At 37.5% G+C, this 20,097-nt stretch overlaps 2 protein-coding genes across 9 annotated transcripts; one reads left to right on the top strand and one right to left on the bottom strand.

The window, feature by feature from the left end:
* On the top strand, positions 17 to 6,734 carry LOC18790560 (mitogen-activated protein kinase kinase kinase 1). Of its 8 annotated transcripts, XR_002269633.1 has the most exons (9): positions 17 to 1,120; positions 1,699 to 1,783; positions 2,419 to 2,481; positions 2,850 to 3,080; positions 3,199 to 3,258; positions 4,139 to 4,249; positions 5,038 to 5,281; positions 6,136 to 6,251; positions 6,332 to 6,734. XR_002269633.1 is itself a non-coding variant. In XM_020554527.1 (8 exons), exons 1-7 carry the CDS (start codon positions 225 to 227, stop codon positions 5,275 to 5,277), a joined length of 1,686 nt encoding a protein of 561 aa, XP_020410116.1. In that variant the 5' UTR covers positions 17 to 224; the 3' UTR covers positions 5,278 to 5,281; positions 6,136 to 6,734. The 8 variants fall into 8 exon arrangements, 6 of the variants coding, with proteins under 6 accessions (XP_020410116.1, XP_020410117.1, XP_020410120.1 ...); XR_002269632.1 differs by lacking the exons at positions 6,136 to 6,251; positions 6,332 to 6,734 and adding an exon at positions 5,682 to 5,932 and having other exon boundaries at positions 5,038 to 5,589; XM_020554527.1 differs by having other exon boundaries at positions 6,136 to 6,734.
* Positions 7,247 to 11,576, bottom strand: LOC18793993 (probable kinetochore protein ndc80). Its single transcript, XM_007222304.2, has 4 exons — positions 10,334 to 11,576; positions 9,604 to 9,850; positions 7,931 to 8,077; positions 7,247 to 7,826 (listed from the first exon to the last, which is right to left on the bottom strand). The coding sequence occupies exons 1-4, from the start codon at positions 11,563 to 11,565 to the stop codon at positions 7,593 to 7,595; spliced, it is 1,860 nt and encodes a 619-aa protein (XP_007222366.2). The 5' UTR covers positions 11,566 to 11,576; the 3' UTR covers positions 7,247 to 7,592.

Here is a 20,097-nt window from a genome sequence, read left to right as displayed (position 1 = left end):
GCTCTTTGTCCGTTTCAACTTGTTCCAACTCTCTTTCTTTGTCTGTATACTGGATAGAAGTAGAACCGCGTACAGCGCTGATGCTATGAGTCTGTATATCAATGTCCACTTGACACAAGCTAGAAGACCAAGCAACTGTCAAAAGCCACCCACCTGACTCACCACCAAGCTCCTCTCATTTGAAACTTCAAGCTCGAAACTAAGTAGCCAAACAGAGCAGCACCATGGACGCCAAGCAATCGAAACGCCCGAAACCGAAGCTCGATCGCCGAAACGCCATGAGGAACATAGACTACGACGCCTCAACCTCCTCCTCCTCTTCTTCTCCTTCTTCTTCTTCCTTCGGCCATGGCTCCCCCTCTATCAGAACTCGCTCTCTGGACCACTCGCCTCTCTCTGACCACCAACCCAGCTTCCGCGTCAGAGGCATTGAGGGCGAATTCGACCTCATCTGCCGCAGCCTTGGGCTTTCCGGCCCCGAAGACTTCTCCATCCCAATCGCAGCCTGGGAGGCCCAGCGAGCTCGCTCTTCTTCCTCCCACTTCCCGCCTCGCTCTCGCCTCCGCCATGAAAGCCCTCATGAATTGCCAGACAGAGCGGAAAGCGGCGCCGTTTTGGAGAAATCCGAAGTTAGGGTTAGGCTCGACAATGAAATTAGCGCTTCGAATGCGGCGAAGTTTGGGGGAAATGCCAGAAAGGGTGGTGGTGGTGGAGGAATTAAAGGTCTGCGCCCGCCTCCGATTGTATTGAAATCTTTTTCTCCTCAAAACCATATTCGTGTAGCAAATTCGCCCATTCGTGTTGGTGATGTGAGGTATTCGGATGAAGAAGAGGACCTTGTAAATGAAGCAAATGGTGAGAGGGAAGTGATAGATGAAGCGAATTTTGGAAAGGACAATGATTTGTCTGATGATTCTTTGTCATCTGGCTTATCTCCATCCAATAATCAAAATGAAAATGAAAGTGTTGGTTTTGATGCTACTTCTAGAGCAAAGCTGGAGCCAATCCATAGTATTTTTTCGCCAAACGGGAAATTCAGACGCAGTGTTTCGTCATCGTGGCAAAAGGGTCACCGTTTGGGAAGTGGTTCGTATGGAACTGTGTACGAAGGCTTTACTGAGTAAGCGATAGTTTCCTGCATCCCTTTACACAAAATATTTTTACTCCAAGTAAAACTTGTGCGAGTGTTGCTCAGTTTTTATTTATTTTTAATTTTAATTTTTTTAAAATTCTTATGCCTGTGTTATTAGTGATTAGCATTATGTTAAATTTGTCTGAATATACCTCAGTCTGAACAAGACTTTGAATGTTGAAAAGAAAAAGGGGAAAGAAAAGAAATAACTATACTTTGGTAGGGGACTAGGAATCTGTTGAAGAGTTTAATGAATAGAAACGTGGGGCGTTATCACTATAACCTTTTCCTTTTTTCTCTTTTTTTTTTTCTCCCTTCCTCTTTTTGGTGCTAGGGAGATAATGACTACCACTTTCCTGAAAAATGGGACAACCATTCATGGCTATATGCTAATTCTATAGTTTCTCACATTACTGCTCATCCGTTTATGCATTTGTTGTTTCTTAATCATTCATGCATGTCCCTGAAAATATTGTTCCATAAAATTAACATGTTGGTCTTATATAACTTTTTAAGTTCTCACTCTCTCTGTTTCTCTCACGCTTCATTTATATATTATCTTGCAGTGATGGATTCTTTTTTGCTGTAAAGGAGGTTTCTTTACTAGATCAAGGAAGCCATGGCAAGCAGAGCCTTATCCAACTTGAGCAGGTGTAAAGAAAGAGTCTTATTCTGATTTGTCCTAGTTTAATTACTAAATACTATCTTTTATCTTTACTTTATTTTATTTATTCTATCTTGGCAAGCTTGGACTCGATATCTACTGGGACCTCATCTTGGGATGGGCATGGGGCGTTTCACAGTTGGGTTACATTTCTGCAACTCCCCTCTCCCTGCTTCAGAGCAAGCCCCCACTCTCTCTTGCAATCTCACCCCATGTATTTACCCCCTGCTACGCCGTATGCTCTTTCCTTTTGAGTCTTGGACCAGATGTCTTGATCTTAAAATCTATTGAATATTAACCCAAATACCCAATGAAATGTTTTATACACACACACACACACACACACACACATGTTTGTACAAAACCGTTCAGGTGTGGACAGACCATTTCAACAGCAGTTATTGGCCTCTGCCTTCCCCATCCCATGTCTGTTTCTGAATTTTAAGTTTTTAACCCGTTCCATCCTTCATAAATGGGTCCAAACCAAAGGCACATGTTAACGCTAAATGATTAAAGCTTTACACAGTTGTGTACATTTGTTTTCTCTTTTGTAGATGCTATTGTGGGCATTTTCCTGGATGCCTTAAAATTCTTTCTTCTAATACCCTGATTCTTGGTACAGGAGATTTATCTTTTGAGTCAGTTTGAACATGACAACATAGTTCAATATCTTGGCACAGACAAGGTATGCTACTTCCTTTCTTGGTTTTCATTTCTATTTAGATCTTTATGTAGTTGGAAGCATAACTTTTACTCATTATGTTTTTTCTTGACTCTTTTATGTCCTTTTGGGAATGAGGACAAGTTTTCATTTAACATTTTTTTTATACTGTAGTTAGTACATAGGCATTTATATGTGCATGTGTGTACATATATTTGTAGAACTATAAAACAAACAATTAAAGAAATGCTAGACCAATGCGACTACCCAAGCTGCAATCATGTGACAAAATAGCTTTTAGACTAGCTCGCTGTATTTCAAGGTTAATTTAACATTCATTTATTGGACTCTCTTGTTTTGTACACTAATTGATCAAATTAATATTATTTCAGGATGAAACTAAGCTCTATATCTTCCTTGAGCTTGTAACAAAAGGCTCACTCGCAAATCTCTATGAAAAGTATCTGTTGAGGGATTCTCAAGTCTCTGTGTTCACAAAGCAGATTTTGAGTGGGTTGACATATCTTCATGATCGTAATGTGATTCACAGGGATATCAAATGTGCTAATATATTGGTGGATGCGAGTGGATCTGTGAAACTTGCAGACTTTGGGTTAGCCAAGGTAGAATCTCTAATGCTCTCTCTCTCTCTCTCTCATAGAATTTGTATTTTATTTTAATAAAAAAATTCATAGAATTTCTAATGCTAGACCATTCTACTCTGGCCTTTTGTTTTCCTAGGCAACCAAATTCAATGATGTGAAATCCTGCAAAGGGACTGCTTATTGGATGGCCCCCGAGGTTTGCCTCCTCTCTTTACAGTAAATATCTTATAGAAACAGATACATTTCTCACTTCAGCTGAATAAAATGTTGATAAATCTGACCATCGCTACGTGTCCTGCCAAATACATTAAGTAGAGAAACAAATATGTATTGCCCTTTGTGCAGACTGTTTTCTCCTCATTTGCTGCTTCTTATATTTATAACATGTACATATGTAATCTTTTTCAACTTTTTTAGCCTTAGTTTCTTGGACCAAATTTTTATGTTTTTTATGATTCTACAATCTCTCTATTTACTTTTTTTTAAATTTTTAAAAGAGAAGTTTTATTTCATAAAAAACCATACAAGGTGGACAAGTAATCCACCAATAACAGGAAGAAATAGTAAAACGAGTACAATCTCTCTACCACTTGTGCTTTTTGTTTCGTCGGATGTGTTAGATTTCGTTGAAAAAAAAAACAAGTGTTTTCTACAACTTCAACTTTCATCTTTTTATCTGGACAAGCAAAAAAGAAATTTTCGGTTAAACTATCTTTTGGTGCTTGCGATATGGTAACTTAGAGACAAGCAAAGGTAAAATTGGTATAAGATGCATTATGGATAAGAACATGAAGTAGGACAAATTTGTCTTTTACATTATTTTATGATTAGGCTCTTTTGAATTAAAATTAGTATTTATCTGTAATTGTTGCATTACTCTTTTACCTTAATCCACATCATTTGCCCTGTAAAAGAAACTTAATTCTCATCTATTAATTTTATTTTATTTTATTTTGTTCTCTGATAAAGTTAATTTTCAGTTGCAATCCTATAATTGGGCATAGGTTAGTCCAAGCATGCTTGTCTGTATCATTGGTTTTGGGTTAACCCGTTAACCAGTAAGCTGTAAATTGTAGGTTGTTAATCAAAAGAATCGTGGCTATGGGCTTGCAGCTGACATATGGAGCCTTGGATGTGCTGTGTTAGAGATGTTAACCCGTCAGCCTCCATACTCTCACCTGGAAGGCGTATGTTCAATACTTCTGTATATAAAATGCTAAGCTTCTACCTTTTCTTAGGATAAGAAACAGCATACTCGTATTAAATAGAAAGAAAGAAAAGTTAGAAGAAAGATGAACATTTTGACAAAGTTCCCACATCCCCCACCTTATTTTCAGACATAGAATCCAACCCTGCTACCACCCATCGCCCACCATGTGATTTTATGCAGATCATCTTCACTTGCACTCAACCTCAGCACTGGACCTAACAACATTTTTCACTCTTCCATGCAACTAGATTACCATCAATGAAATCCTACCTCTGAAAGCTGCTAGTTTCACCAACTACTATAATCAGATCACAAAGAAGGCCCAATTTCCTTCTTTTTTTTTCCCCATGCCTAGAAAATTCCTTAATCGTGACCCCTTTTTCACCCCTTCTAAAACCTGAATCCAGAGGTTTCTTCTCAGCAATCAGTTAGTCTTTAGAAAGCCTTATAAAATTGATGACATAATGTTCTAATGCTAGTTGTGGGAAAGAGGAAGTGAAGGGAAGAGAGAAGAGAGAGGAAAAGTTACAAGGGGAAAATTAGGGTGAATATTCTTAATCAATTTGAAACATTAGAGAAGTCCAAGACATATGTTGAAATTATAAAATAACAACAAAAAATGTCGTACTGATTTGTTAAAATGGTATATTCTAAAAGAAAAAACAGAGTCAGTCATATGAAAGACATGATAGATCCCTAGATTATCCCTTGTGGAGTCGTCTTAGAAATCTGAGAAAAATCATATTCTTGTCTGTTGATTGGCAGATGCAAGCATTATTTCAGATTGGCAGGGGTGAACCTCCTCCAGTTCCTGATTCACTATCAACGGATGCACGAGATTTCATTTTCAAATGTTTACAAGTTAACCCTAATAATCGACCTACTGCAGCTCAGCTATTGAACCATCCCTTTGTTAAAAGGTCGCCCCAAACTTCCTCTGGCCCTGCTTCTCCTCATGCAACAGCTTATGTTCGTGAACACTTTCGCCAACCTTCAGTGCTATGATAAGGTAATATAGAAACTAATCTGGCAAGTTTACTACCCTTCTTACATGCTGACAGCCGTATCCATACATGTCAAGCCATATTAGAACATTAGATTCCACAAAAGTATTTTCGGGAGGAGGGGATATGCTTCCTATATGTTCATGAAGATGTGAGAATGGTCATTGATTTACGAATCAAAGGAAAGCATCTCCCGGTCCTGTTGTGTATCTCTGCATTGTAGCGACTTGCTTGGCCAGGAAAAAAAACAAAAAAACAAAAACAAACAAACTCATCTAAGGATCCGATGCCCACATTAGTATTGACTGAACTGGTTGGTCCACATCTACTGCTGTTGATTTTCTTCTTATGCCAGCTTCTGTGATAATGAGACGGTTACTGAATAACATAATTGTTGGTGTATAGGTGTAGCTGCTGTGATGGAATTAGAATATGAAGGTTCTATTCTTGTTAGGAAGGCTGCCTTGGATCATAGTCCAAGTGTACAGCAGAGAATGTAATAGCATTTTGCCACCTGTCATTATCTTATAGGGTAATGATTGAATGGCTAGATTTAGTGATGTAATAGGGAATATCTCCTCCCTAACGGTTTTTGTCAGTGTCATGATATATACATGTTTTGGTGCTGGGCTGATACAGCTAGCATTCTTCTAAAAGCTCTCTCTCTCTCACACACAGAAATCTGACCTCTCTTTACTCAAAAGCTCTCTGCATTTTCATTGAGATTTATTACATGTTTTGATTGAATCTATATGCATGATAATGTTCTGAATATGCTAACATGGTATCAGAGCCAGGTTTGATCTTGTAATACTGGGAGTTTTTGAACGGGATTTATGCGGGGCAGTGAATGTTGCAGGCATATCAATGTTACTTGCAGAATATTTGGCCTGTGAATTTGTGAAAAATCAAAGTGGTGCTACAAGATTGTTACCTTGTTTGTGGAGGCGTTGAACGGCATCAAAACGAAACAAGGTCAAGCACATTTTCTTGTACATTATTGACTTGCTGTAAATTGATTTTTTATTTTATTTTACCAAGCAATAAAATTGTAGGTCCCATGTTAAGGAAAAGCATTTGGAAAAAAAAAAAAAAAATCAGAATGGAAATAGCGGTGTATAATGAGTAGGACCGTGGGTGGTGAAGTTCATTCACCCTGGGAAGAAAGGCCTAGCCGAAGGAAATGCTTTTATGGCAGGGGAGGTTATCAAAGATGAGCATTTACAGCCAGGTGGGGCATAACCTGCTTCAATGGGTCACTGAAAGATGATATGGAATCTCCCTGTTAAAGGAGTTGGTAGAGAATGAGCAAGTCAAGCTATATTTGCACGGAGCTTCTATGTTGAGGGATTACGATGAGTGTGTTATATCCAACAGTACAATAATAACTCTATACTTGATTGGACGGCTATTAAATACCCCTCATTATGACCTTAATATTATCCCTCATTCTAGCCTTCCCGGTATTTGCATTTTTGGGCCCAAGGGCTTAATCCCGTGATTTGATTCTGGCCCATTTTAACAAGGTAAACACTTGTTATGGGCAGGATTTGAAGTATGGACTTCAAAGGTTAACGTGCTCTTGGATTATGAGAGACTTTAATTTCGCCTCTTCGTTAATACACTTTATTTAACGATTATGACCATCAAGTTGCTCAAAATTTTAGGGTTAAATTGACTTAATTGCACGGCTAGTGGTGACAGCCCTAGCGTAGTTCTCTAATTTCCATTTTTTTTTTCCTTCTGTTTTATAACTTTTCCCAATTGTCCTTGGACTTAATTTCATTTCCTGGCCAAAAATAACATTTTTATTTTAATATCTAAGCTAGGTAGGTATATAAACATTATCTTTCAAGTGTCAATAAAAGCTATAATCTTGTTTCCTTGTAATAAGAAAAGTGGACTTGACTAGTATATATTGATACTCCTATTGAATGACTATGAATGACTTTTGTGCTGGACAAAGAGTATAAAAATTAAAAACTTAGCTCGAAAGGGCATCAGATTCAGCTCCAATATATGTTGACATGGTAAAGCTTTGTAAGATCCACAAATACCGCTACCATACAAACTCGGAATACCACAATCTCCTATTCAGTTGACAGCCTAAATCCGAATTGTAAATTGTGAACTATTTCCCCATCTGATTAGTTCCATTGATGAAAATAAGTTACAAAGATCACTAAATTAATTAAGATCGCAGTTTTTACCAATCAGATGATATCGCGGCGGTACTTTTACGAGCATATAAAATACCGGATAAACAGCAAGCAAGACAGTGGCTCAAGACAGAGAAACAAATTGGAGCGTTGTTACCTATTGCTGGTTTGCATGAGATAGAAAACCAAATTGGGATTGCAAGGAACCTTTGTGAGCGTCAGATACCGCAACAGCAGTTTCTGAGACATCTCTCCTCATTTCTAAAATCTTAGACTGCACGTATTCTTTGTGCTTTGAGACCGAGTCAATAACAGTCATGAGTTCATAAGCGCACTTCTTCGTTTCTTCTTCAGTTTGTTTGATTGTCTCCTGCAATTTCAATTTGGACGTCTACGAGAAAAATAAAATTTATTAGGAGTTAAAGCTTGACAAATTTTCATTAACAAGTAAATTGAAACCTTAAATTTAATTGTCCAAGAAATAAGTAGCAATACCTTCAGAATCTCTTCTGCGTCTCTTTCCAAAATATCCAAGTTATGAGCCTCCATTTGAACATCGTCCATCATCTGTCTGGCTTCAATTGCACATCTGTAAGTGTAGTCATGCGTCTCTTTCTTCAACAAATTAAGTTGAGCTTCCACCTGATGGATAAGTTATTCATGAGTAAAATATGAAATCAAAACAAAACCCTTGCAAATACTATCTCTTTCCTCCAAACCACAGTGCAGCAATAACCAATTAGATTAACTGAGGTCATTTATCACCACAAGTTTCAAACCTCTAGCCATAAAAAAAATAAAAATAAATAAATAATAAAAACCACAAGATGCTTCAAAAGTAAGGTTGGTTTCCAAAAGTTGCCAAAGGATCAATATTTGGAAATGGTCCTCCCTTTCCTCTATAAGAGAAATACCAACTTCCAGAAACCATTCTATCCAAGCCAATATCAACAAACTGAAGGCATTGCTTTTAAATAATATATAACCAGAAATTTCTGATAGTTGCCAATAGATGCATAAAACCCAGTGGCATCAGATTGCCCATAAGTACAAGAAATGTGACTTATTCTCCTAAATAATTTGTTTTTAATGCTAGTTTATGTCACAAATGCAAATAATCATGACAGTTACAGTGATTTTTAACTTGGTTAGACATACAACAGTAATCAATCGGACTTCATTATGCTCAACTTGGTAGCAATAATTCAAGCTCAGAGCATAGCAATGCACTGGGGAGTAATATCAGTTTATAAAACTAATATGTAACATCATAGCTGGACATAATAAGATGGAAAGATAACTTGTTCAACAAAAACAACAATCCTACGCCTATAAACAACAGGATCCATTAGCAGAAACCCAGGGGCTAAAAAATTATCAAAAGAAAACCAGTGGACCAGGGTTCAATTCCAACCACTCAACCATTTGATCATCTTTAAATTTCATAGAACAGCCTATGTTCTAAATGTTCATCAATATATACCTAATACTCGACAGGATGAAGTCTTATACATTACTAGAAGACACAAAATAAATTTGCTAAGGTAAAGAATTTGGTGCATAAAAACTTATGTAGATAAGGGCCAAAACAATAAAACCAGAAAGAAGCATCAAGACCAGTATGCAAAACAGAACTAAAACATAATGGTAAGGCTTGAACACAGCAGTGCCACCACGTTCATATTTACGTCATGCTGGGTTTGATTGAACTGAAACCAAACACACTGTTGAAACTTCTGAAACCAGATTGGTTCTGTCAAGTTCATGCTTATTGCAAACTCCTGAATCTATCTAGCCAATATGTGTCTGTGTGTACATACGTGCACACTCATACCCCTGTGAAACTGAAATGTGGAAATTATTTGTGGATTAGTTTCTTTGAGCAGTGGAGAATTTTTTCATGGAAAGAAATAACGAAAAGGTTCATCATCAGACAGAATGATGTTACTACGTGGTTTTATGACAAGAACAACCAGGCCATGAAAGGTTACTTCTACATACTTCTGGTATAGTATGCACTCATGCAGTAATTGACTAAGTTTTGTACCCATGAGCACTTTTCAAATAACCTAACAAGAAAACGATAATACCCTACACTAATAAAGAACTCAGCCCTTTCCTATGTGGAAAAAATTAATCTGTATAAGGATTAGTGTTGATCCACTTACTTCGTCAATATGAGATTGAAGTGTCGCTATAAAATTTCTTTTTCCCTCAATTGTAGCAGAAAGTTCACTTGACTGTTGCTGAAGGGAAATCAACTCTTCCAGTTTTTCCACAGAGCTTTTCTTTATATCATCAGAGTAAGAGTTAAGTGCTGGCTTTAATGTTAATTTGTAGTCAATCCCCATCACATCAGCTGCTGTTGATCCCTTAGCATTCAATACATACTGAAAGCCATTACCAAGTTTCAACCTGCTACCACCAAAAAGAGAACGATTGCATACAAAGATGAGTAAAATCGTCGAAATGGCACTGTCAACTGTCATTAGCCAGCAAGCAATTAAAACAAATAATCAAACAAACTTAGACTGCGTCTTTGTTGGTTCATTCATAGTACCAATATAATTAAAACTTCAAGAAATAAGATCTGACATAAACAAACAAGGCAAAGAACAATAATTACTTATCTCAACTTAAAGCACTTAAAAAGCGGCTAAAACATGTGGCAATTCATGAAAACTATCTTGGATGTTTTAGTCAACCTAAAGAATATTTGTAAGGCATAGATGACCCACGAAAAGAGTAAGCAAACACCTTCAAACAAATCAATGCCCAAGGAAAAGTGCTTAATGGGTCCATGAACATCTAGATCAACTTATCATTTTCATGCATTATGCAACAAAAATTTCATAAATCAATTGGCAACACTAAAATCACATGATAAGGAGGACAAACCTCCTCATAGCCTGGTTGCATTCCATAGCCAAAGTCTCAAGCTCCTTAAACTTATGGCTGAGCATGGTATCAAGATCCCAAGCCTTCTCCTCCCACGCATTCCTCGCCAGCTCGGCTTCACCTATATCCCTCTCCACAGCCTGCAATTCCCTCTTCATTCTATCCACGTCCCTGGCATTGAAGGTCTGCAATTCCACCCTCTTCTTCAACTCCTCATTCTCCTCGCAAATCCTCCGAGTGTCCGCCACTTTGGCCTCCAACTCCTTCTCTTTTGCCTCCAAAACGGCCTCCAATTTCGCGACACTCTTTGCCAGACTCCCAATCATTTCATTGAACTTGTTCACATCCTGCTCCAACACACCCCTCTCCTTCTCCAGCGCCTCCCTCTTGGAAGGCCCGGACCTCATCTCCTCCATCTTCCCCTCCAGCTCCGCCGCGGTCGCCTCCAAAACCCTAATACTCTCCTCCGCATTCTCCCTCTCCGCCTCCAACTTCTCCAAGAACTGCCGATCCAACGCCTCCACGGAATCATCATCCCCGCTAATATAATACGAATAGCTCTCCAGCGCGTACGCAGACATGGCGTTGTTGTCGACGAAGGCGCCGGAATTGGAAGCGAGATGATCGTTGTAGAGCACAATCTGGAAGAGCCAGTGGATGACGGCGAGCAAAGTAGGCCACTGGTGGTGGTTGACGGTAGGGTTTCGGAGCACGGACTTGTTGGGCTTGAAGGGGCATTTGAGGAATTTGAGTATGACGGGGAGGTCGTCTTCGAGCTTGGGGTTAGGGTAGTCGAGGCGGGCGACGAGGAATTTTAAGGTTTCGGTGATTTCCTTGGCGGAGGGGATCGGGAATTTGAGGAAGATTTGCAGAGAGTGGGAGGCCAAGTAGGAATTGATGGAGGAGAGGGTGGCCTGCTGGAAGGAGCGGTCTTTGTAGAGGTCGAGGGCGTTGGAGGTGGGGCCCATCCCCACGGAGGAAGGGCGGCTACTTGCGAAACTGGCATCGGAGTCTCGGTGGCGGAAGTGGTCCAGCGGCGTTGCTGGCGGTGGCCGTGGGTTGAAGGACTCCTTTGGTCGCCGACCCCTTATTGAAGCTCTTCTCATTTTTCTCCTTTCTTTTGATTTGGAGCGTTTCTTTGTCTTCGTGCTTTCAATTTTGAAGTGCTTTTCCCGCTTGTGGGCAACCGTTATAATACAAAGAAAGTCTTGGTGGGTAACTTGGTAATGCATTCGGACCAATACATCTTTTCTTAATCGACAAAAGCAATGAAATTGCAAAATTGGGCGGGGCTGAAATCAATAATATACCAAAGCTAAGAATTTTTAAATTGACATACGCTAGAAACCTAGGAAAATAAAAACTTGTTGGTGAAGTGATTTGTTTATTGCAGTCTCTCCAATTGATAATTACGAAGGATTTTGTTTGGAAGTGGGGAAACAAAGATGAAGGGGACAAATATTTAAGGTGTTTTTGTGATGAAAATTGCACTGGGAGTATTATTAGGCTCAAAGATCACTTAGCTCACACTCACAATAATATAAAGCCTCGTTCAACGGTTTCACCTGTCAAAAAAGAATGTGAGGAGTACTTTAAAAAAATTCAAGATGACCAAGGAGAAGCAAAATGAATTACTTCATGAGCAAGGCCAATTTGGGAGTGAAACATCTAATGAAGATTTGAAATCTATGAATTATGAAGTTGGCAGTGGGAATGAGAGTGGGAGTTGGAGTGTTCCAACTCCAAGTGGTGAGAGTTTTTTAGCTCCTAGGCCTAGAAGACCAATTGACAAGTATGTGTGTCCTCACAAGCTCAACAAAGTACATTTAATTTCAAAGTAAAAAAAAAGGAGGAGGAAATAAAGGATGTCTATTGAAAGATCGGGCTTTGGTTATTCAATTGTGGAATTTCATTCAATGCCACAAATAGTTTGTTTTACTTCTCCACGATGGAAGCAATTTCTAATTATATGATCAGGGTTTAAACTCCTTACCATGCATGAGTTGAGCACTATATAAACGTGCGACAAATAGTTTGTGCCAAGTTACTATTACCTGGTGGGACAAAGCAATTTCCAATTATATGCGTTCCAATTATATGATCATGGTACAAATAGTTTGTGCCAAGTTACTATTACTCGGTATCTTGGGGCAAGAACCTTTTTTATAGACTCTTTGGGTGGAGCAACTTGTGTTATATTTCGATGTGGGACTTTGTGCACATGGCCCAAAGGGCTAACACATGTCCATGTGAAGAATAACTGAGCCATGGTGAGTTGCCGCCCATTGTATTGATTTGATATTGGTGAAGTTTGTTTATGAGCATACATTAGTGCTTACTTTGATAAGGCATTACACCGACAATAAGGAGATCATACGTCTAGCGGTGACAAGGTTTGCCACAAGTTTTCTCACACTTTAAAGCATTTTTAAGGTTAAGCAATGTCTTATTTCTATATTTACCTCCTAAGAATAAACGAGTGAAGTGAGTTCTTTTAATTGTTTTTTTTTTATATTTTATGATTGTTTTTGTGTTTTGTGAATTTTGAATTGTGAATTATGAATGATCTTTGCATAAGACAATCATTGTGTTGGAATTCTATTTGAATTTAATAATCTTGTAGGCTATTGATAGGATTTTTAGTACTTGTGCAAACAGTGTTAAAATCACATAAAATACTTGCAAGAATACAAGGCTATTGTAGTATAGATGCTCATGCAAGGTCGTTTTCCTCAAGGACTAATTAGCAATTTATGTAAAAACAAATTCCAATTACTACTTAAAATAAAAAGTCAAGAAAGATGATTATAAATTTGGTTGATTCTAAAAAACAAATATTAAACAAAAACAAATACGATTGAAAGAAAGAGTTTTGAATATCAATTTATAAAAACACTAGGGTTTCACCATCACCTAGCAATCCTATGAACTTTTACCAATTACTTATGATTTGCACATGCCACTTTGAAGGTTAGGTTTTCCTAATGTATATTCTACTTGGAACCTCCAACACAGAACGTATATCCAACATGCAACCCGTCCGGACGTTCGGATCAAATCTGAACATGAAAGACTCATTAAGTTTTGTGAAAACCCTTTGAAAAACCATGCAACCCTTAAGACATGGTGTTCATCTTAAGTGAAATTACAATTATTAATCACAAGAAGCTAGCATCAATTTCAGGGAACCTTCCGACCAAAATTGCATCCAATTACTTTTCTAAAGATCCTAATGGTGATCAGGCATTAAGACAATTAGATAGTTTAAAACAGTGATTAACAATTCAAAATACACATGCACTCATCATAAGCAATTAAATAAAAATCACATATTCATGCTAAGGTTCAAGGCTTCACCCTAGCAAAAGAAATTTAGTTACGCATACTCATAATTGAAATCCAAGAAAATATCATTAAGAAGAAAAGAATGAAAACACCTGAAAGTTGCGAAAACCCAAAACCCTAACAATTGCTTTACACAATGCAAAGTTCAAAAGTGAAAAGGGGGTCCTCAATTCCCCGTGAGAAAGAGCTTAAATATCCCTTAAAACCTAGCTGCCAATGTACAGCTTTTCTATCCCCACAAGGAAACTAATTAAAATAAAATAATACTAGGAAATAAAGTCCAAATTGGAATAGGAGAATCTGCCCAAAATCTGCCCAGCCACGTTTTGGCCCCAAACCTCCTCCAAATCTGGCCCAAGATAGCTTGTTTTAAAGATAAAAATGTTCTGAACACTTCTCTAGAAGGCCACGAACCCATCCGAGGTCATCTTGGACTCCAAAAATGCAATAAAAGCCCAACACGTCACTATTCCAACACCGCGCACTGCTCCTTTATTTTGTTGCCAGAAAATAACCACTTGGAAGAAAAATCTGAAATTTTGGTACGATCAAGCTAAGTGACTCAAGAACGTCCTCCAACTAGAATTACTCCAAAATTCCTCAATTTGATTATGTTTTGCTCTAGAGAGAGTCGAAAGTCCTATATTGGAAATATAATTCAAAGTATCAAAATTCTTCCAAAATATTAACCAAAATATACTAAGAATGAGGTTAAATATATAATATAAAATATGTCCATCAGCTATCTTTTTCTTTTTTAAAGTTTACCTATTGTTATTGAATGATATTTAGACATTTGGATCGCCAAATTGATTGCCTATATTATGTATTTTTTTTTTATAGCTACAATATTTAGATTCCCAATTAGCTTATGCAACAATGCATTGATGCTTACAAGATGTGATAACTTATATAATTTGTGACGCGATACGCGATCACGATTTAAAACATTGGTGCATAGGATATTTTCACTGGTCTTGTTGGAGAAACTTCTAAAATGGTCTTTATGGGAATAGGTTTTACTTATGTGGGATTTAAGTCTTAATAAGAGGACTTGCAATGATATATATATTATACTATCCGAGGCTCGTGCTTTTGGTGGGGGTAGGAACTTGTCTATTACTTTGGATGTTACTTAGGAACAGTTGAGACCATCTTCTTCTCATGTTGATCATTTACGAATTTTCTCTGTTGGAATGGTGAGGGTTGTTCTTGACCCCAACTTGGAATGGTTAGGGTTGTTCCCAACCCAGCTTTAAATAAGAACCTTTTGTGGGTAACAAGTAGATTTAAACCCTATGCAGTCTGTATTTTGGAAGCTAAAATGTCTTGTTTTGTTTTTTCTATATGGTTTCCTAAGCTATAGGGTTTAACACGTTTGTATAGATCTCCTCTTCAAGACTAGTTGAATGGATGATTTAAGCTTGGAACAATGTGATTGTTAACATGGATCATTTGCTCATAATCTGGGCATTCTTCGAATCAACAAATTCAATTCTTAGATTAAACGGGGATTGGTGATTTGGGGTTCGTGATTCGTGTTTCCTAACACCCTTGCTCTAATACGCTGCATCAGTTGGTATTGGAGCTTAGGTGCATCATGTTGTGAAGAAAGGGAAGTAGTGGAATGAGCCAAGGACGTGAACCTAATACAAATGATGTGTATGGAAGGGACGATATTGGATGCTTGGCACAACAAGTTGAGTGGCTTGCCCAAAAAATGGAAACAAATCCTTTTGGCGAGCGAGGTCAAAATGAAGAAATGAGACTGATCGAGAATTTAGATGTGCAGCGTCAAGATGCGGGTTCAAGAATTGACAACACGGAGAATTTCTAGATTGGCTTAATTCTGTCGAAGAGGTTTTGGAGTTTAAGGAGGTCCTAATAGATAAGAAAGTTTTGCTTGTAGCAACAAGGTTTAGGGGTCGTGCCTCAGCGTGGTGGCAACAACTGAAAGCGACATATATGCGAAAACAACAAGATTGAGACGTGTGGGAAAAAATGCAGAAGCACATGAGCTCAACCTTCATATCGCCCAACTACCAAAAATTAATTTATCAATAGTTGTAAAATTTGAGACAAAAGACATAAACAATGACAGACTATACCACATAAATTTTATTAGTTGGTGGCTCGAAATAATCTTGTTGAGATAGATGAGCATATGTTGTTTTGGTATATTAGAGGCATGTGTCCTCAATTTCAGGATTGAGGTTTTTTGTGGTTGTCATTCTTTGCCCACTACGTGCGCTGTCAATTGGTATCAGAGCGTGGAAAGCATATCCTTGGGGAGGAACTCCACATCAATTGGAGTTTTGCATAAAGAGATATTGCCAAATTACTACAGAGTGTTCGTATATTTACATCATCTAAAGCTTGACGAAAATTGTTAGTGATGATTATTCATTCAATCATTTACTATATCTAAATCTTCCTCCAATATTTGATCGATGTTCGGATGGTTCATGTGAGATTTGTTGCTATACTTTTTTTGGGATTGAGAACTTTTTCGAGAAAGAGTTAAACATAAAACGGAGCTTTTGGAATGCATTGAATATGTTGTCGGAGATTATGTACCCTCTCTACACACATTATTTCTTCCTAATTTATCCTAACTAACCTAAACCCATCACACACTTTGTTTTTTCACACCCTATCGATAACTTGCTATATTACTAAACCTCATCCCATCACAAACCCGTATCGCAAACTCATATCGCTAAACCTCATTGCAGACCCGTGTATTGCTAAACCTCATCGCACAACTTCTCGACAACGACGCCACTAATCCAGGGTCGTGAAGAACGCAAGGTTAGCCTTCGATTTTGATTTGTAATTTTATGTTTCTGAGTGATATTTCAAAGATTTGATGTGTTTTAAAGTATAAATATGTATTCATGGTTGTGATTTTGTTGAAAATGGATGTATGGGTTTGAACCTGGCTTTACCAAAATAGCCCTAACTTTCGATGGGTTACCACCGAAATCATTGCATTGTTTTAGTGGTAGTTTAACGAATTTGTTTCAGTGTTTCAGTGGTTGTCTACCGAATTTATTTCTGTTTTACAGTGGTAGTCTACTGAATTCATTACTGAGATTATACTTAATATTGTTTTTCAAATATGAAAAGGACTCGTAGAAGTACTATTGAGGCTGCATCATCTCGACTTGATAGAGAGCGTCCTAGACCCTCAACGAGGAGACTTAGAGCTGCGAGGTTAGCCTCTCAAGAGGATTAGCCCCAACGTGGTCCCCCAATAGACCATGTTTCTCTGTTGAGCATTCATACTAATTATTAAACAAACAAAAAACATAATTATTTAATTATTTAATGGAATATAAAAGGTTAAAATACATTTTAAATAGAATTGCTACATAATATTTGCAGTTGCTTTTTGCTCGATGGAACCCTATACAATTTAAATGGCACGATCGACGGAATTTCTGCAGTTGTAGTCAATGGTAAATCCTAATACAATTAGAAAACTATCATATCTCGTGACTTGATTACCAAGCTATAACCCAATTGGGAAAATGAGAGTAACGCCTCTCATTTTAAGTCTCAGCAACATTTGCTTTCAACCCTAGCTCTTTCACTTTCTCCTTCATTTTTTTCATTTTTCTTAGACTTTGCTAGTTGCTCTAGACTTGTTGTTGTATGGCCACTGTTGATGAGTATTGGGAGGTGTTGGGCGATCCTTATTACGCCACGCAAATACTCCAAGTCTTCGACTTACTGGAAGCCGTCGAGAAATCTCAGTTATGGCTAGATATCAACGCCACTGTCACACAAATTGTTCTGCCCTCGATTTTAGATGACTAGGAGGATGTGGAAGACCACTACAAAGTAATGATGTTAGAAGACAACCACATGGGCCAACCTACCAAGAGCTTTAATCACAAGGGCAAACTCGAGATTGACTTCCTTATGGAGAACATCGCCAAGTCATCAGTTTTGAACACCATATTTCATGAGTTATCCAAGTCAATGCACGTCAAGCATGGTCATCCAACAAAAGAATTGTGCAAATCCATCACCAAAATAATTAAGCGCTCGCTCAATCTCTTTGTATCGTTTGTGCTCCCGAATACACTTCTTAAAAACATAAGACATTATGAGCAATGTCCTTGCCATAACTATGTCTCTATATTCGGTTTGCTTTTTAGTGAGGTAGTGAAGCTCTCCTTTGGTTTATTTTTAGGTGAAGCAATGGAGGCCGATCGTGCCATCGTAAGCATTAGTGAGTGGCTGTCATAACCAAAATGGATAAAGGTACCCTTAACAATCTCAAATGCTTATGGCTAACAACAAGTATAAGTGTCAACTTTTCGCGGTCTCCCTTTGGTCTTTAACTTATTTTTGGTTCAGTAAGCAAAGTAGAACTAAGGTTCATTAGCTCCTTGAGTATCATCTGGAGTTATCTCTTCTTTTCATCATCTTGTTGCTCATACCACATATTGAATCTTTGTAATTGCGACTTTCCTGGTGAAGTTGTATCCTGACTACTCTTTCATACATTGATAAGATCTAATTTCCTTCAATGTGAATGCATGCCATCAAATGGGATTGGTATACCACGATCTCTATACTCCACATTTTCATGTGTACACGGTAATTGATGGGTTCGATGAATAGCACAACCACATGATAGAGCATCCACCTTATCCATCTCTAACCTGTTTTAAAATAAATTACAATGTTAACTATGTAGGCCATATATGTACATGCAATAAGTAAACTGAATTTACCTGTTTTAACTCGCACACAATTACACTCAAAACTGTTATAGAAACAAACCTCCTAACTCTCTCAACTCTGGATGTTTGACCATATGTTGAATAAAACATCGACTCTTTTCAAAATATGCCTTAATCTTTGTGTGTTCCAGCTTTAACAATGAGTGAATCTACCCACGATCCCTCAAACTTAAGTTGACTTGAGCAAAGTTGTCGCTTCAACTTTGCATGTGCAATTTTCGCTATAAGTGTATATCCATGCGGCCACAAACCTATCCTTAAATGGATTTAATCAATTGTCATGAATGTATTCGAGAGCCCTTTTAAATTCACTAAACTTAGACTCAATCTGTCGCAAACAACGCTAATATTCCTCCTCCGTTTCTAAACCAAACAAAGTATTCTAAGCCCCATTAAATTGCTTCCTTTGTTTTAGGGTCCTAAATAACTTCTTACAGTTTGCAAACACTCCTTTATTAATATGTCATACACATAATAAATGTTGTGTACTTGGAAATATAGATGTAATAGAATCTATAAGTGCTAACTCTCGATTTGTGACAATAACACTAGAAAGACAATCATCATCCAACAACCTCATCAATCTAGTTAATACTCATGTGTAATTGTCTTCTTTCTCGGCATTAATATACACATAGGCAACAGAGAATGTCATATTAGTAGATGTCACCCCAACAATTTGCAATAGTGGGAAACGATACCTATGAGTTTTATAAGTGCAATTCATGATAAGTACATATGGAAATGCCCGCAAAATCTCAATCGTAATAGGGTGTATCCAAAATAAGTCAATTACAATATCACCAAATGTCTTATACTACTCAATATAATTGTGTTCGAACAACTTAGTAAGCAATTGTTGCATTTATGTTCCCCCATCAAATTCTTTGGTTCTATTTTGGATCCTAGCATTATATATTGTCTTAATAGTTGAAATATTCATTGCATCTCTTTCCTTCACGATGACCGAAATATCTATGGGTTTTACCAAACTCTTAGACATGTCAACCAACAAGACATTCTCCTCTTCAGAAAGTTGCCTTACAAATGAATGACCTTAAAGATATTCTAAAACAACTGTAAAACTTCCAATCATCCTCTTCACCAGTATTGACACCTTTTGTTAAGAATGGACATCCATATTTCTTGGTACTAGTGTCCCTCAAACACTTTTTTGTATCAACATTTGCAGCTGACATTACATCATTTGTCTCGCTAGACTTGCAAGACTCATATTTACTGTTGCCCTGACCTTCAAAATCAGACCTTCTAATAACAATGACAATATTATTCATTTTTCCTTATGCACAAGTCCATCTAATTAATGCATCTCTAACTTTGAATATCTACACATTAAACCCATGTTATTTGAAGTTAAAGTTTGAACCATTGATGCCACGTTAATGATACTAAATAGGATTTCATACCAAAAAAAAAAAAAAAAAGATACTCAAAATGATTACCTCGTAAGTTATGAATTGATCAATATAGTCCATTACATATTTTGTTCCAACATTGTTGCCTTCAGTAGCGGTGTCACCTTGTTCTTGTTCCTTCAATATAAGTAAGGTCAAAATAGTTTGCATTAAATTTGTGATCGACAACAAGTTATTGAAAAAAAAAAAATTACATTTCGATTCGTCGCCACCAAATAATAGGTAA

This window comes from Prunus persica, chromosome G1 (genome assembly GCF_000346465.2).
Source record: "Prunus persica cultivar Lovell chromosome G1, Prunus_persica_NCBIv2, whole genome shotgun sequence".
NCBI lineage: Eukaryota > Viridiplantae > Streptophyta > Magnoliopsida > Rosales > Rosaceae > Prunus > Prunus persica.
The sequence above is the reverse complement of the archived record's forward strand: the minus strand, read 5'-3'. Positions and strand labels throughout refer to the sequence as shown.

What these genes read in the sequence shown, in the direction of transcription:
- LOC18790560 (XM_020554527.1), top strand. Translation starts at nt 225, where the DNA reads ATGGACGCCAAGCAATCGAAACGCCCGAAACCGAAGCTCGATCGCCGA. An exon ending in AATATCTTGGCACAGACAAG is followed by an intron (nt 2,482 to 2,849) that starts GTATGCTACTTC and finishes ATATTATTTCAG; the next exon opens with GATGAAACTAAGCTCTATAT. An exon ending in CAGACTTTGGGTTAGCCAAG is followed by an intron (nt 3,081 to 3,198) that starts GTAGAATCTCTA and finishes TTGTTTTCCTAG; the next exon opens with GCAACCAAATTCAATGATGT.
- LOC18793993 (XM_007222304.2), bottom strand. Translation starts at nt 11,565, where the DNA reads ATGCATTACCAAGTTACCCACCAAGACTTTCTTTGTATTATAACGGTT. An exon ending in TTCAATCTCATATTGACGAA is followed by an intron (nt 8,078 to 9,603) that starts GTAAGTGGATCA and finishes CTTATCCATCAG; the next exon opens with GTGGAAGCTCAACTTAATTT. An exon ending in ACGCAGAAGAGATTCTGAAG is followed by an intron (nt 7,827 to 7,930) that starts GTATTGCTACTT and finishes TTTTTCTCGTAG; the next exon opens with ACGTCCAAATTGAAATTGCA.